The 11,974-nt window shown below is 31.8% G+C and overlaps 1 protein-coding gene across 3 annotated transcripts; it reads right to left on the bottom strand.

Annotated features, from left to right (window-relative positions):
- Window positions 1–1,367: 1,367 nt before the first annotated feature.
- LOC111711307 (uncharacterized) lies at window positions 1,368–4,627 on the bottom strand. 3 transcript variants are annotated; one of them, XM_023485638.1, is made up of 4 exons: window positions 4,527–4,627; window positions 3,023–3,135; window positions 1,984–2,126; window positions 1,368–1,546 (listed from the first exon to the last, which is right to left on the bottom strand). In XM_023485638.1, the coding sequence occupies exons 2-4, from the start codon at window positions 3,131–3,133 to the stop codon at window positions 1,456–1,458; spliced, it is 345 nt and encodes a 114-aa protein (XP_023341406.1). In that variant the 5' UTR covers window positions 3,134–3,135; window positions 4,527–4,627; the 3' UTR covers window positions 1,368–1,455. The 3 variants fall into 3 exon arrangements, with proteins under 3 accessions (XP_023341406.1, XP_023341407.1, XP_023341408.1); XM_023485639.1 differs by having other exon boundaries at window positions 4,475–4,563; XM_023485640.1 differs by lacking the exon at window positions 4,527–4,627 and adding an exon at window positions 3,750–3,803.
- Window positions 4,628–11,974: the final 7,347 nt, after the last annotated feature.

The following is an 11,974-nucleotide window of genomic DNA, read 5'->3' as shown; positions in this document are numbered from 1 at the left end:
GGGGGTGGGAAATTGGTTCACCCCCCCATAGTTGCGCCACTGCTGGTATCCACCTGCATACGTAGAATACTGAAGCTAACCCAAAATCTCTTTAAAGGGAATGTAAAGGAAAAATGAAAGGGGGTAAAGAATGAAACTTGAGAATCTCAGGCATTGAACGATACATATAAGACATCTATCTGATGTTCCTGTCTCGAGAAATTGATATAAAACTGTGTCAAATTTTTACGAAAATTCATATATATGCAATTTTGCATAAAAGTTGTAGTATTAAACAGATAATATTTAACAAATACGCAACCAATCTGAAAACAACGATATCCCACAGGAGCCTGAAAAGCTCAGGTTTTATCCTATTATAATTTTTTAGTTTTTATTTAGCATTTTTAATAGATATAATTGATAACATAATTACATACATTCCGTATTGTCCGTAATATTACGTGACCAGAACTTCAGCCAATGACAGTAGTATATTGGTAACTTGATGTCCGTCTGTATCACGTGACACTGATACTGCACTGCTAGTGGCGCCAATTTTTGACATCCTTTATGTTTGATTATTCTTTTACTCTGTTTCATCTTTTTGTCTTTTCTTAGTAAAATCATCTTTGCTTTCTTCGATTCTTTTGCAAATACAGCATGTGTTAGAATTAATACACTTATATTCTGCTGATAAAAATCTTCAGTTAAATTCTGTTTAAAATTCGAAATAAGATTGATATTTAAAAGCATAAAAAAGTAACGTTTATTTTCATACAATATTTTAGGGAAATTGTGAGGGGGGAGCAGTCCTATGTTAAAAGATTTTACTTTATTTCTGGTTCCAAGATTTGCGATTTTGATATTTTTTGAAAATCTGAAATTTGGAAATAGTTTATTTTTCCGGATGGTTCCATGAACAATAGTCAAAACGCACGGTTAACATAAATATTTTTATGCCAATTAAATGTTCGACAATATTTATTAAATTGCTCACGGGCAACGCCAGGTTTTAAATAAAGTAAAACTTCATTTCTTCTAACAATATTTGCCCAAAATCAGGTTTAAAATCAATTTGGATTTAAACAATACCTTCTTTCATTTTACACGCACATTATATTTCTATATAATAAAGCTCTTCGCTTATTTTACATTTACATACATACTTGTACATATATATGTTAGCTATAGGTGGCCAAACGGCTGAACCAAACTGGCTAAAATTATTTAAGGGAACCCTTGAGTAACATAGGCTAAAAACAATCTTTCCTTCTTCAAAATTCTATTTTATTTTCGAATTTTCTGAAGTTTTGGCCAACGACAGGTACATTCAGCTCCTTCAGCTAGTTATACATTATTATTCAAACTTATCATTACACTTTTCAGACAGAGCAATCAAAGTTTATTAGATTAAAAGATTGTAAATATTCTTTTTAATTTTTATTTAAATTTTTGTTTCCGACAAATGAGGGGTTATTTCCCGCAGCCCCCGAGGAATGTTGAGGCCAACTGTGAGACTCCGTATCCTGCTGCAGCTCCAGCTATAAAGTTTCCGTCCACGATTCTAGAAAAAATATTTTTAAAGGGACTTATAGCGTAATTTCTAGTGAACCTTCATTTAAAGATGGCAATGCTCTATTCGCAACGATGACTTTTTCTGATCCATTATGAATTAGATATGAAAGTTTATAATTTGAAAAACTGAGTATTTTTTATTGCGATTTCGCTACAAAAAGTGACTTGCACATTTCCACTGCTTAAAAACATGTATAGTAATTATCAGAATTAAATACATTTAAACCTAGAAAAACGACAGCATCTTTTACATTTTTATTATTATTGGGTATCATGCATTGCCATCTTTGCATGGTGGGTAACTGCAAAGCGTATTTTTAAAGCTCCAAGGTTTAAAGAGTTTTTGCAAAATTATGATCAATTTTTGAAATATTTTGAAGGAACTTAAGATATTTTGTCTTGCTTTTAATATTACATCAAACTAACCTGTTTTGGTTTCTGTTCCTGCAGGGATTAAAGATTTGGTTCTGGAAGAAGGATGCTAGCCCGCCGACCAGAGCACCAGCCCCAGCACTGTTCAAGGCGGGGTTGTTTGTGAAGAATCGTGTGTTAGAATTGTTGCCATTTCCCTACATCAAACAAATTGTATATTATTTGTAGAATCATAATTTTTTACTTATTTGAAAATACACGACATCAGCATCAGTTGTTGAGAACTAGGAACCCAATTTTGGCAAACTAACTCACTATTAAAAGTAAACTCATCTAGAAAGAAGGAGAATGTAAAATTTAGGCAACATTATTTTAGATTTTATGCACAAATTTGAGAAAAGCTAAAAAATTTATTCTCTGCCACAACCTTAAATTTTCTAGTCCCTATATCTTTATGGCAAAGACTGAATTCCTTTATCCGGTCCGGTTACATAATCACATTATAGAAATTAAAAAAATTTGTGCTTCTCATAAGGTCTTCAATAAGAGGAGTTTTAATAAAAAATAAGATTTCAATCTGAAGTGTAGTTAATTTAGTTTGACTTTAAAGATGTTCGTGAGAATTAACATAATTATTTTCGTAAAACTTAACATCGAGCTTCAGCCAAATAAAATGAATAGGCGTACTTAAGATATCTATTTGTAACAATCTAGTTAGATCTAGTTAATACCAGTTTAGATTTAGTTTAGATTCCAGAGACAGAGTTTTATCTTTGTTGTAAACTTTCATAAATTTGAATAGATTTTGCTAGAAGTGTGCTGGTCATTTTATTAAAAAGTATCAATCAATGAGAAACAAGTGTGAAATGTGTGCTTCTACTTTCAAAATCAAAGTAATATGTCATTTGTTTATTTTCAAAAATCTTTTTTTCAATTGATTTTGGGGATCACTGTATAGTGTATATATTTTCCGGTGCTTAGGATCAATTTAATTTTGATGCGGATCCGGATTAAGGAACCCAAATACTTGCGGATCCAACTGATCCAGATCTGGGTCCAGATACTTCACACTGAATTATTTTTCCTAACTGACCTGAGGTGACCTTTGAACTCTGAAGAGGAGAGGAGAGGAGTCCCTCGTACTGGAGTTGACCGCCACAAACAGACAGAGCAGGGTCACAACGAGAAATCCGGATATCTTCATACCTAGAAACAAGTAACTGTAGAATTTCACGCAAAGAAGTCCTTGTCACAAACTCTGATTTTCTATATCGGTGACCTTCCAAGTTCTAACTTGAAACCTTAATCTGATCAAAAACTTTTTTTTTCTTGGCTCAAAATGTGTTTATTTTTTTTGAATTTATCTGATGTTTTTTTATGAGCAAAATATGCGCTAGTCACTTTTGCAGAGAAACCACAAATAAAAATAAATAGTTTTAATAAAAACATGGATATCTCATTCATACTTGATCAGACAAAACTTTTTAAGGTACCGTTGTGAATCGGACATTGCTATCTTTGAATGGAGGGTCATTTGAAATTTCGCTTATAGTCAATTCACAGACAATATGTACAGAGGTCTCCAGAAAATATTTGATAATAGTTGTGACAAAGGAATTGAGTCTTTGCCACAAACTCTGATTTTCTAATTCATTTATCCTTGCAACCCATTGTCATGAATCTTAGATATTTCAAACTATGAATTCTGTTAGATCAAATAATCTAAGTTTAAAATATAAAAGGTCATCACTTTCAGGTAGCAAAGACTTAATTCAATTAATTCATTCTTAAAGACATGTCTAAACATTTTTTGTATCTACCTGTCAACCAATATGCTTGTATCTACCTATCACCCAATATGCTTGTATCTACCTATTAACCAATATGCTTGTATCTACATATCAACCAATATGCTTGCATCTACCTATCACACAATATGCGTGTATCTACCTACCAACCAATATGCTTGTATCTAACTATCACCCAATATGCTTGTATCTACCTATCAACCAATATGCTTGGATCTACCTACCAACCAATATGCTTGTATCTAATCACCCAATATTCTTGAATCTACCTGTCAACCAATATGATTGTATCCTTCTGTCAACCAGTATGCTTGTATCTACCTATCACCCAATATGTGTGTATCTACCTGTCAACCAATATGCTTGTATCTACCTATCAACCAATATGCTTGTATCTACCTGTCAACCAATACGCTTGTATCTACCTATCACCCAATATGTGTGTATCTACCTGTCAACCAATATGCTTGTATCTACCTATCAACCAATATCCGTGTATCTACCTGTCAACCAATATGCTTGTATCTACCTGTCAACCAATATGCTTGTATCTACCTGTCACCCAATATGTGTGTATCTACCTGGCAACCAATATGTTTGTATCTACCTATCAACCAATATGCATGTATCTACCTGTCAACCAATATGCTTGTATCTACCTGTCAACCAATATGCTTGTATCCTTCTATCAACCAAAATGCTGGTATCTACCTGTCAACCAATATGCGTGTATCTACCTGTCAACCAATATGCTTGGATCTACTTGTCCACCAATATGCTTGTATCTACCTGTCAACCACTATGCTTGGATCTACAGGCCGAACTATACTAAATAATAGGCTTGCTATGAACCTGCTTATATACATTAAAAACCAAGAATTCACTGCCTGGAAATTCTGCGCTTGGGATTTCCGTCCAAGTCGAGGAGTCCCCCCCTCTGGTAACATCTCCTTTAATCTAGTTTAAAGGGACTGTAAGCGTATCTTCAAGTGAACCTATTGCAAAGAAGACAATGCTGGATTCACAACGGCACCCTTAAACCTTTTACCTGATCAATATTGTGTGGAAGACAGTGTCGGTTTTCTTGCTTTAAAAGTGTTTTATTTTCAAAATTCATGTTTTCCTGCAGTGTAAATGCGCAAGTTACTTTTGTATGTAGAGAATACAAAACTGAAAATAATCAGATTTTAAATTTTGTAAACATTGATTTATAATTAATATTTGATCAGACAAATGGTACCCTTGTGAATCGGACATTGACACTTAAGTAATTATGCATTCAGTCTCTTTACAGATTATTGAGATATTTATCTTTATTTATCAAATTACATAAACAATTCACATAGGTGCCCTTAATCAACGGTTCTAGGAGTTAAAATAAGGAAGAAATCTATCTTGAAAATATAATCCTGTCAATTTCATTTTCTGTCTTTAAATGGAGGACCATTTGAAAAAACATAGGCAGACTCTTTATCTAGTAAAGAAATAGGATTAAATGCAGTTTTGGTGATAAGATCTATATTTTTTATGATCTCAGGAGTTTGCATTTGCTCGCTTTCTGGGTAACGTTTTTTTAACGGCTACCTAAGTATTTAATACGTAATATATTTTTGAAATGCTAAAGAGCAGGGTTGTTAATCTATTCTTTTTGAATTTTCTCTAGTAATATGAAAAAGAAAAATCTCAAATCGCTTAAAATTTTTTCAATTAATCCTTTTAAAAAATAAGTTCTGACAAATATCTTTCAAAACACTATATATTTTTTGTATACAGGATGTCCCAATAAACATGGGAATTAAACATTTGAACTGTTACGTTGATTTTTAATAAACTGGAATCTGCACAAATTTCCTAATATGTCTGTCAATTTTGGAGGTAAAAAAATGGTAGACCACATTTTGGAAATCCCGAATCTAGTAATATCCCGGTTAAATGTTTTAACCGGGATATTACAAAATTATAAAAGCTGTCTTTTAATTTCCATCTTTAATGGGACAAACTAAGAATTTAATCAATTACTTCGGGATTTTTATGGTTTTAAAGTTTCCGAATTCAGTGCAGCGCAGGACCAGGCTGGATTTAAGAATGCTTATATAAAAAATGCCCCATAGTTTCACCCTTATTAAAGTGATGCATGCAGTATACACGAAGATAGTGTGATAGAATGATAGTAGAGTGGTGGGCGAATATATTAACACAATGAAGACGACCTTTTATTTAACTTTTGATTGTGAACAAGCTTGAATCAAATTACAAGTTTACAAGTAATTAAAGAGAATCTTTTTAATTGACAGCTTCTTTTGACTTCTATGTTTTTGTATATCCATGCATGCTGTTGAAAAGCTTGATATAAATCAAAGTTGAAATCGAAAACCGTCTTTATTATATTGATATAATCGCCTACCACTGTAGCTTCTAGTTACTAAAAGCCTAGTTTTAAACCAGATCTTGTTGTAATATTGCATGCAGACTCTTCTATGAATTATGCAATGCATATTTTTTTAAATGTCAAAGTTGTAGTTGTTGCAAACAAACAGATCATAACACAAATAAATAAAGAATGTATGTAGAATTGAGCAACTTTTCAGGAAAATTCAAAATTGTACTTTCTCTTGTGTTTTTTTAAAAAGTTTTATGTGGAGTAGATGGATTATTAGTTCTATATAAATGACGTTTTCTTGGTATATAAAATAGTCCAGGGGCGTACAGGGGGCACAAAGCCCCTTTTCGAGAAAATATTGATACATTTTTTAACTATTCGATCATCTACACACTTCCATTTTACAAGTGTTAATACATTTTTTATGTAATTTTCTTAACCTTATAAAGGCTAGAGGGTCTGAATTTATGTATAGAAATGCGCGAGTCACTTTTGTAGTGAAACCACAAATAAAAATAAATAGTTTTCAAAATGGGAAACATGGATATTTAATGCAATACTTGATCAGACAAAGGTTTGAAGGGCATTGTTGTGAATCAGAATATAATTTATTTCTTTTCTTAATCTTTTAGTTCGGATGAGTGCAATGCAATGCAATGTAGAATGAAGATTGCCTGAGGAAGGGAAATGCAAGCAGATGTAATATTAAGAGAGCCCCCTCATGGGTGCCCCCCTTAGAGGGGGGCACGCGTAGGGGCCCCCTCGTACGCCCCTGTACAATCCAATATAAATATCCATGGGTTGGCGTTTAATTCTCTACAATGAAGACAACATTTTCTATTTAAGTTTGGATTTCATAACAAGTTTTTTTTAAAATACAAGTTTACAAATAGATAAAGAAATACTGTCCATTTTTATGTGTATCCATGCAGTTTGAAAGCTTGGTAGAGATGGAAAATTGAAGACGAAAGTCGTCTTCGTTTATTTATATTTATGACGACGATTATAGCGAAAATAATATTCGCTTTACAGGTTACCCTGGTGATTCGGACAAGCCACTCTATCAAAGGCCAGAGGATCAGAAGAAAACCGGGGTTTCTGGCAAAAAGGCATTTGCTATTTTGAATGACCCAATTAACATTGACTTAGTTGTGTCCTTAAAGGTAGAGTGTAGACATAATTACATAAAGGATGTTCAATGTCCTGGTAATATAGGACATCAGGAAGCACTGTCCAATTGACCTCGTAATATAGGACATCAGGAAGCACTGTTCAATGTCCTGGTACCCAAGTAACAATTTCGCGGAAAATCCGCGGAAATTCCCAGGAATCTTTCACAGGAAAATCCGGTGAAAATGTCGACAGCTTTTCCCAGGAATTTCTCGTTACCAATTCCGAGGAACCAGGTCCGAGGAATTTCTTGTAACCCATTCCGAGGAAATTCTCGTAACTCTATACAAGGAATTTCTTGTAACCAATTCTAGGGAATTTCTTGTTACCAATTCTTCAGAAAAACCAGAGAAAATTTGTAGCAAAAAGGTCTTCAGAACCAATTCCTGGGAATTTCCCTGGAACTATTCCCAAGAATTTCTCAAGAATTCCTCAGGAATATCTTGAAATATTCACTAACAAAAGTAGTGAATAACTTATAACAACTATATTGCCCCTCCAACTTTTTAGAAGTATAACCATCTTCTTAAGTCAGAATGTTATAGTCGTTTTTGATCTTACTGAAGTTGTCATGTATTTAGTTTATTCAGACAAGTGAATTGTCAAGAAAAAATAAAAAAAAATGTTTTAAAATTTTTAAATATTTTTTTAAAAGATGGTTCTGAAGTAAATTATCATTTTTTATCAATAAGGATACAAGGAAAAAAAAGATTTAGTTTGAGCAGTGCATAAAAGAAGAGAACCTCAGAGACACCTATTGGTGAAAAACGGAACTTGAAAATTCTGTGAGGAAGTCCTGAGAATTTCTCAGGAATTTCCGGAGAAATATTCCTGAGAAATTCTTAGGAATTTTGTGAGAAAAATTCCTGAGAAATTCTCAGGAATTTCTCGAAACTTATTCTCTTTATGTTAGCCAGAAAAATAATTCCTAAAACCAGTGCTTAGGATCCATTTAATTTTGATGCTGATCTAGATCCTGGATCCGCATTGGAAAAAAAAAGTGTAAACTTTATTTTTATTTTCATTTTGATAAAATGTTAACCAGAAAAATAATTCCTAAAATTAAGATATTTATGTTTTTTTACAAATCGGCAAAATTATATAAAAAATCGTGATATTAATATTTTTATCTTCCTTATGTTTCTAACCATTTTTCTTTGTGTACATTGCAAAAGAAAAGTTTAGGGACATTTTTACGAATATTCTGGTTTTAATAGTTTTTGGCTTTACAGAATCCAGATTCATAAAAAATAAAGCTTTAAAGCTTTGAGATGGTTAAATTATTAGACTTTTTTTTAGGAAACCTGGATATTTTCTTCGTACAGAATCTCAGGATCTCAGGATCAATCATTGATCTCAATTGCATGTGGACCTACAGATTTCGATCGTTCAATGTTCATACCCTGAAGGATTACCTTTGAACCCTCTCTAGCACCCAAATTGTTAAAGTTATCGGTCTAATTTTTTTTCAATGAACTCGGCTATGAACATGCATTTCAATCCTATACCTATTCTTTAAGGGCTTTTTCTAGGGGGGGGGGGGCGCCGAACACCCACCCCCAGGCTTTATAGGGTTAATAGTGGTTTTGTAAATATTTTAAAGTTAAATTCCTCCAACCAAAATAAATATTACAAGTTCTTTTCTCAAAGTTGTTTAAATTTTATGCTCCATCAAATCCAGTTGAAGCAATTTAGATTTCGAAAAGCCTTTAAAAATCGACCTCCTTTCTGTACAGGGGGTTCCTTTCTTCATAAACTGTAGAATCAAAAATAACAAGTTTAACCGTTTTTAAGCTTATTGGTTACAAACAAACAACCAGACAAACACCCAAGCACAGTATAAATTGTTTCCATTAAATCTAAAATTTAAATTATATAGATATGTAGATTGTAGACCTCTTTATATTTGATATTCATTTCAATATAAATTGTTTGAAAAATATTTGTCCAATGTGTTCAAAAATATTGTATAGATCACCCAGACGCTTTGCTTAAGGTCATAAATTTTAAATATGTATTTTGATCCTTCTACAAACTTATTTAATCTCATTAACCCAAATTGTTTTTGGTCATTTAGCAATGTATGATGCTCTTACTGTAAAAGAAATTAACAAATGAGTATATGTTTTGTCCCACCTGTGAAATTAGTGATCAGTTAGTTATCTTAGATGTTTCTATAAGCATTATTTAATTGTTGAATATGATTTTTTTTTAATAATTTTTAATTATTTGATAACAGAATATATTACTTTGAAAAATCGAATTACTTATTGAAGAAGTTTTGGATCCAAAAGCAATAGTTTGGTTTAATGTTTTAGTACTTTCTGTTATAAAGAAGTATTTGTGAGAAAACTCAAATATCCAATAATCAAACTTTTCATTATTAATAGAATTGCATGAAGTATTTATTGTATTGCAACATGTTTTGGTTGAGTTTAAAGTACAGTGGTAGGCGATTATATCAATACAATAAAGACGATTTTTTATTTAAATTTTGATTAAATCAAGCTGTTAAACAGCATGGATATGCATAAAATTTTGAATTCAAGAGAAGCCAACAATTAAAAAAGCTTCTCTTTGATTATTTGTAAACTTTCGAAAAAATCTTGTTAACATTCAAAACTTAAATAAGAAGTCGTCTTCATTGAATTGATATCACTTACCCCTGTAGATATTTACTGGCGAGAAGTATTATGTGTCCCATAATCTTTCACGAACCATGTACATACATTTTTCATTCACAATTATCATGTGTGAAAGTTTGTTTTGTACAAACTTTTTATACAGTGATAAACAGAAAACAGCAAAATAGGAAGACGAATTTTACACTTCAAAATTGCCTTGTCTCACGCTCCTTTTAAAAGTTTATAACTTGATTCTAAAAGTCATCGTCCTATTTCAGAGTTTTCTGGTAATCACTTTATACTACTACTTTAGCACAGAATGTACAGGGTGTCCCCAAAAAATGGGAACTTTCGAAATAATGTGTTCTGCCTGTTTTGTACCTTTAAAAATGACAAAGATATCAACAATTTTGCCCCAGTTTCACTATATTTCGAAATTTAAATATTTATTACGTAAAATGGTTTCAAATGCATACAAAACATTTATTCTGATGTAGTCAAACAATTAAGAATGATGAACAATACATTGAATAGCAAACAGGGTTACCCACAGTTGATAAGACTGTAAAGACGACTTGAAACTCTTTAAATTTAAGGATTCCAAACTTAAATAAAGTCTTGAATCTTGAATTTAGTCTTTAAATGGCTTATTTAATAATTTGACAAAGAAATATTAAGTTTTTAGTTTTAACGAATCATAAGTATAAGGGTATAAAATGCATACAATCATTTCTGAAGTCTCATCTTTTGTGGGTAACCCTTTATCTATTTTACACATCAATACTATTTTACAATAACATAAAATAAACAACTTGTCAGTCTTAAGAATTGCAATCAGGAGATAAAAACTAAAATTATCTTGGAATTCACAATTTGTCAAATATTTTGATTAAAAATGCATTTTATTAGCCTTAGAGTAATTCAAAAATGAGAAGACTCTGAATATGTTTTAGAAATTACATGTTGGGATAAATAACATTTAGCTAAGGTTCAACTTTAATGTGACATACACATAGATACTAAATTTCAGTGCTGAGGATTCATTTAATTTTGATGCGGATCCGGATCCAAAAAGTTTAATTAGTCAAAACCTTGCGGATCCAGTGGATCCGAATCTTAATCACTGCTAAATATCATTTAAAGATAACAACTTATTAAAATACATTGCAAAAAGTTTTAATTAAAATTAAAATGTTCGTTAGATATCTGGTAATTATACGCTGTTACAGGATAAGAAAAGATTGTATATTTAGACAAGTTCAGAGAAGTAAAAAGTGACAATTCCGCTTCATGCCCTTTACAAAGGGTAAAATGGTACTGCTTGTTACGAGATCTTTTAGCACAGGCATCCACGTTGCACATCCATAATTTATCAAAAAAACTGATTTTTACATCGGCATAAATGTCAGTTTCCGTGATGTATTTACTATATAGTCTCTGGCGTTTGAATGGAAAATCTCTGGATTGTTGCAAAAACTGGTTTCAGGATCATGTTGCATGTATACGTCCACATCTAGTCGACTCCGGCGTTCCTGAATAAAAACTTTTACTTTTTATATTCAAGAAAGGTTAAAGAGAGAGATATAAATGAGACGACGTATAAATCAGGCATCGGCGATTCTTTCCTTGAGTTGAAAGTTAAATCTTTTGAAAGTTGTTACCTAAAAAAAGTTAATAATTCTTTTTTATAAAAGTTAAATATTAATTCCCAAGTTGATAAATTTTTGCTTAAAATGTTTAGATGATTTAACTATAAAGGTCAGGGACGGAAAAAATTAAGTTTTTTTAAAACCCCTTTGTTGCCTTTATCAATTTATCGCCCTTAAACCTCGAGGATACAATCAACCGCGAAGATAAAATATTAGCAAATTTAATAAAAATCGGCTAATTATTGACGTTCAAGAAAAGTATTTTAAAAAATCATCTATAGCAATATGTCTATTGTCTTCCTTACTGATTATAATTTTCACCTTCAATTTCTATATGTCCCTCTATCTATAGTTCATGTATAGAATGATTTTCAAGCTAGATGTTTCGTTTCAAGCTATATGCAAGATTTCAAG

Source organism: Eurytemora carolleeae, unplaced genomic scaffold (assembly GCF_000591075.1).
Source record: "Eurytemora carolleeae unplaced genomic scaffold, Eaff_2.0 scaffold592, whole genome shotgun sequence".
Taxonomy (NCBI): Eukaryota; Metazoa; Arthropoda; class Copepoda; order Calanoida; family Temoridae; genus Eurytemora; species Eurytemora carolleeae.
The sequence above is the reverse complement of the archived record's forward strand: the minus strand, read 5'-3'. Positions and strand labels throughout refer to the sequence as shown.

Excerpts from the sequence above, each read along its gene's own strand:
- LOC111711307 (XM_023485638.1), bottom strand. The coding sequence starts at position 3,133 with ATGAAGATATCCGGATTTCTCGTTGTGACCCTGCTCTGTCTGTTTGTG. Across the intron at positions 2,127-3,022 it reads GAGTTCAAAGGTCACCTCAG|GGAAATGGCAACAATTCTAA; the intron begins GTCAGTTAGGAA and ends TGTTTGATGTAG. Across the intron at positions 1,547-1,983 it reads AGGAACAGAAACCAAAACAG|AATCGTGGACGGAAACTTTA; the intron begins GTTAGTTTGATG and ends TATTTTTTCTAG.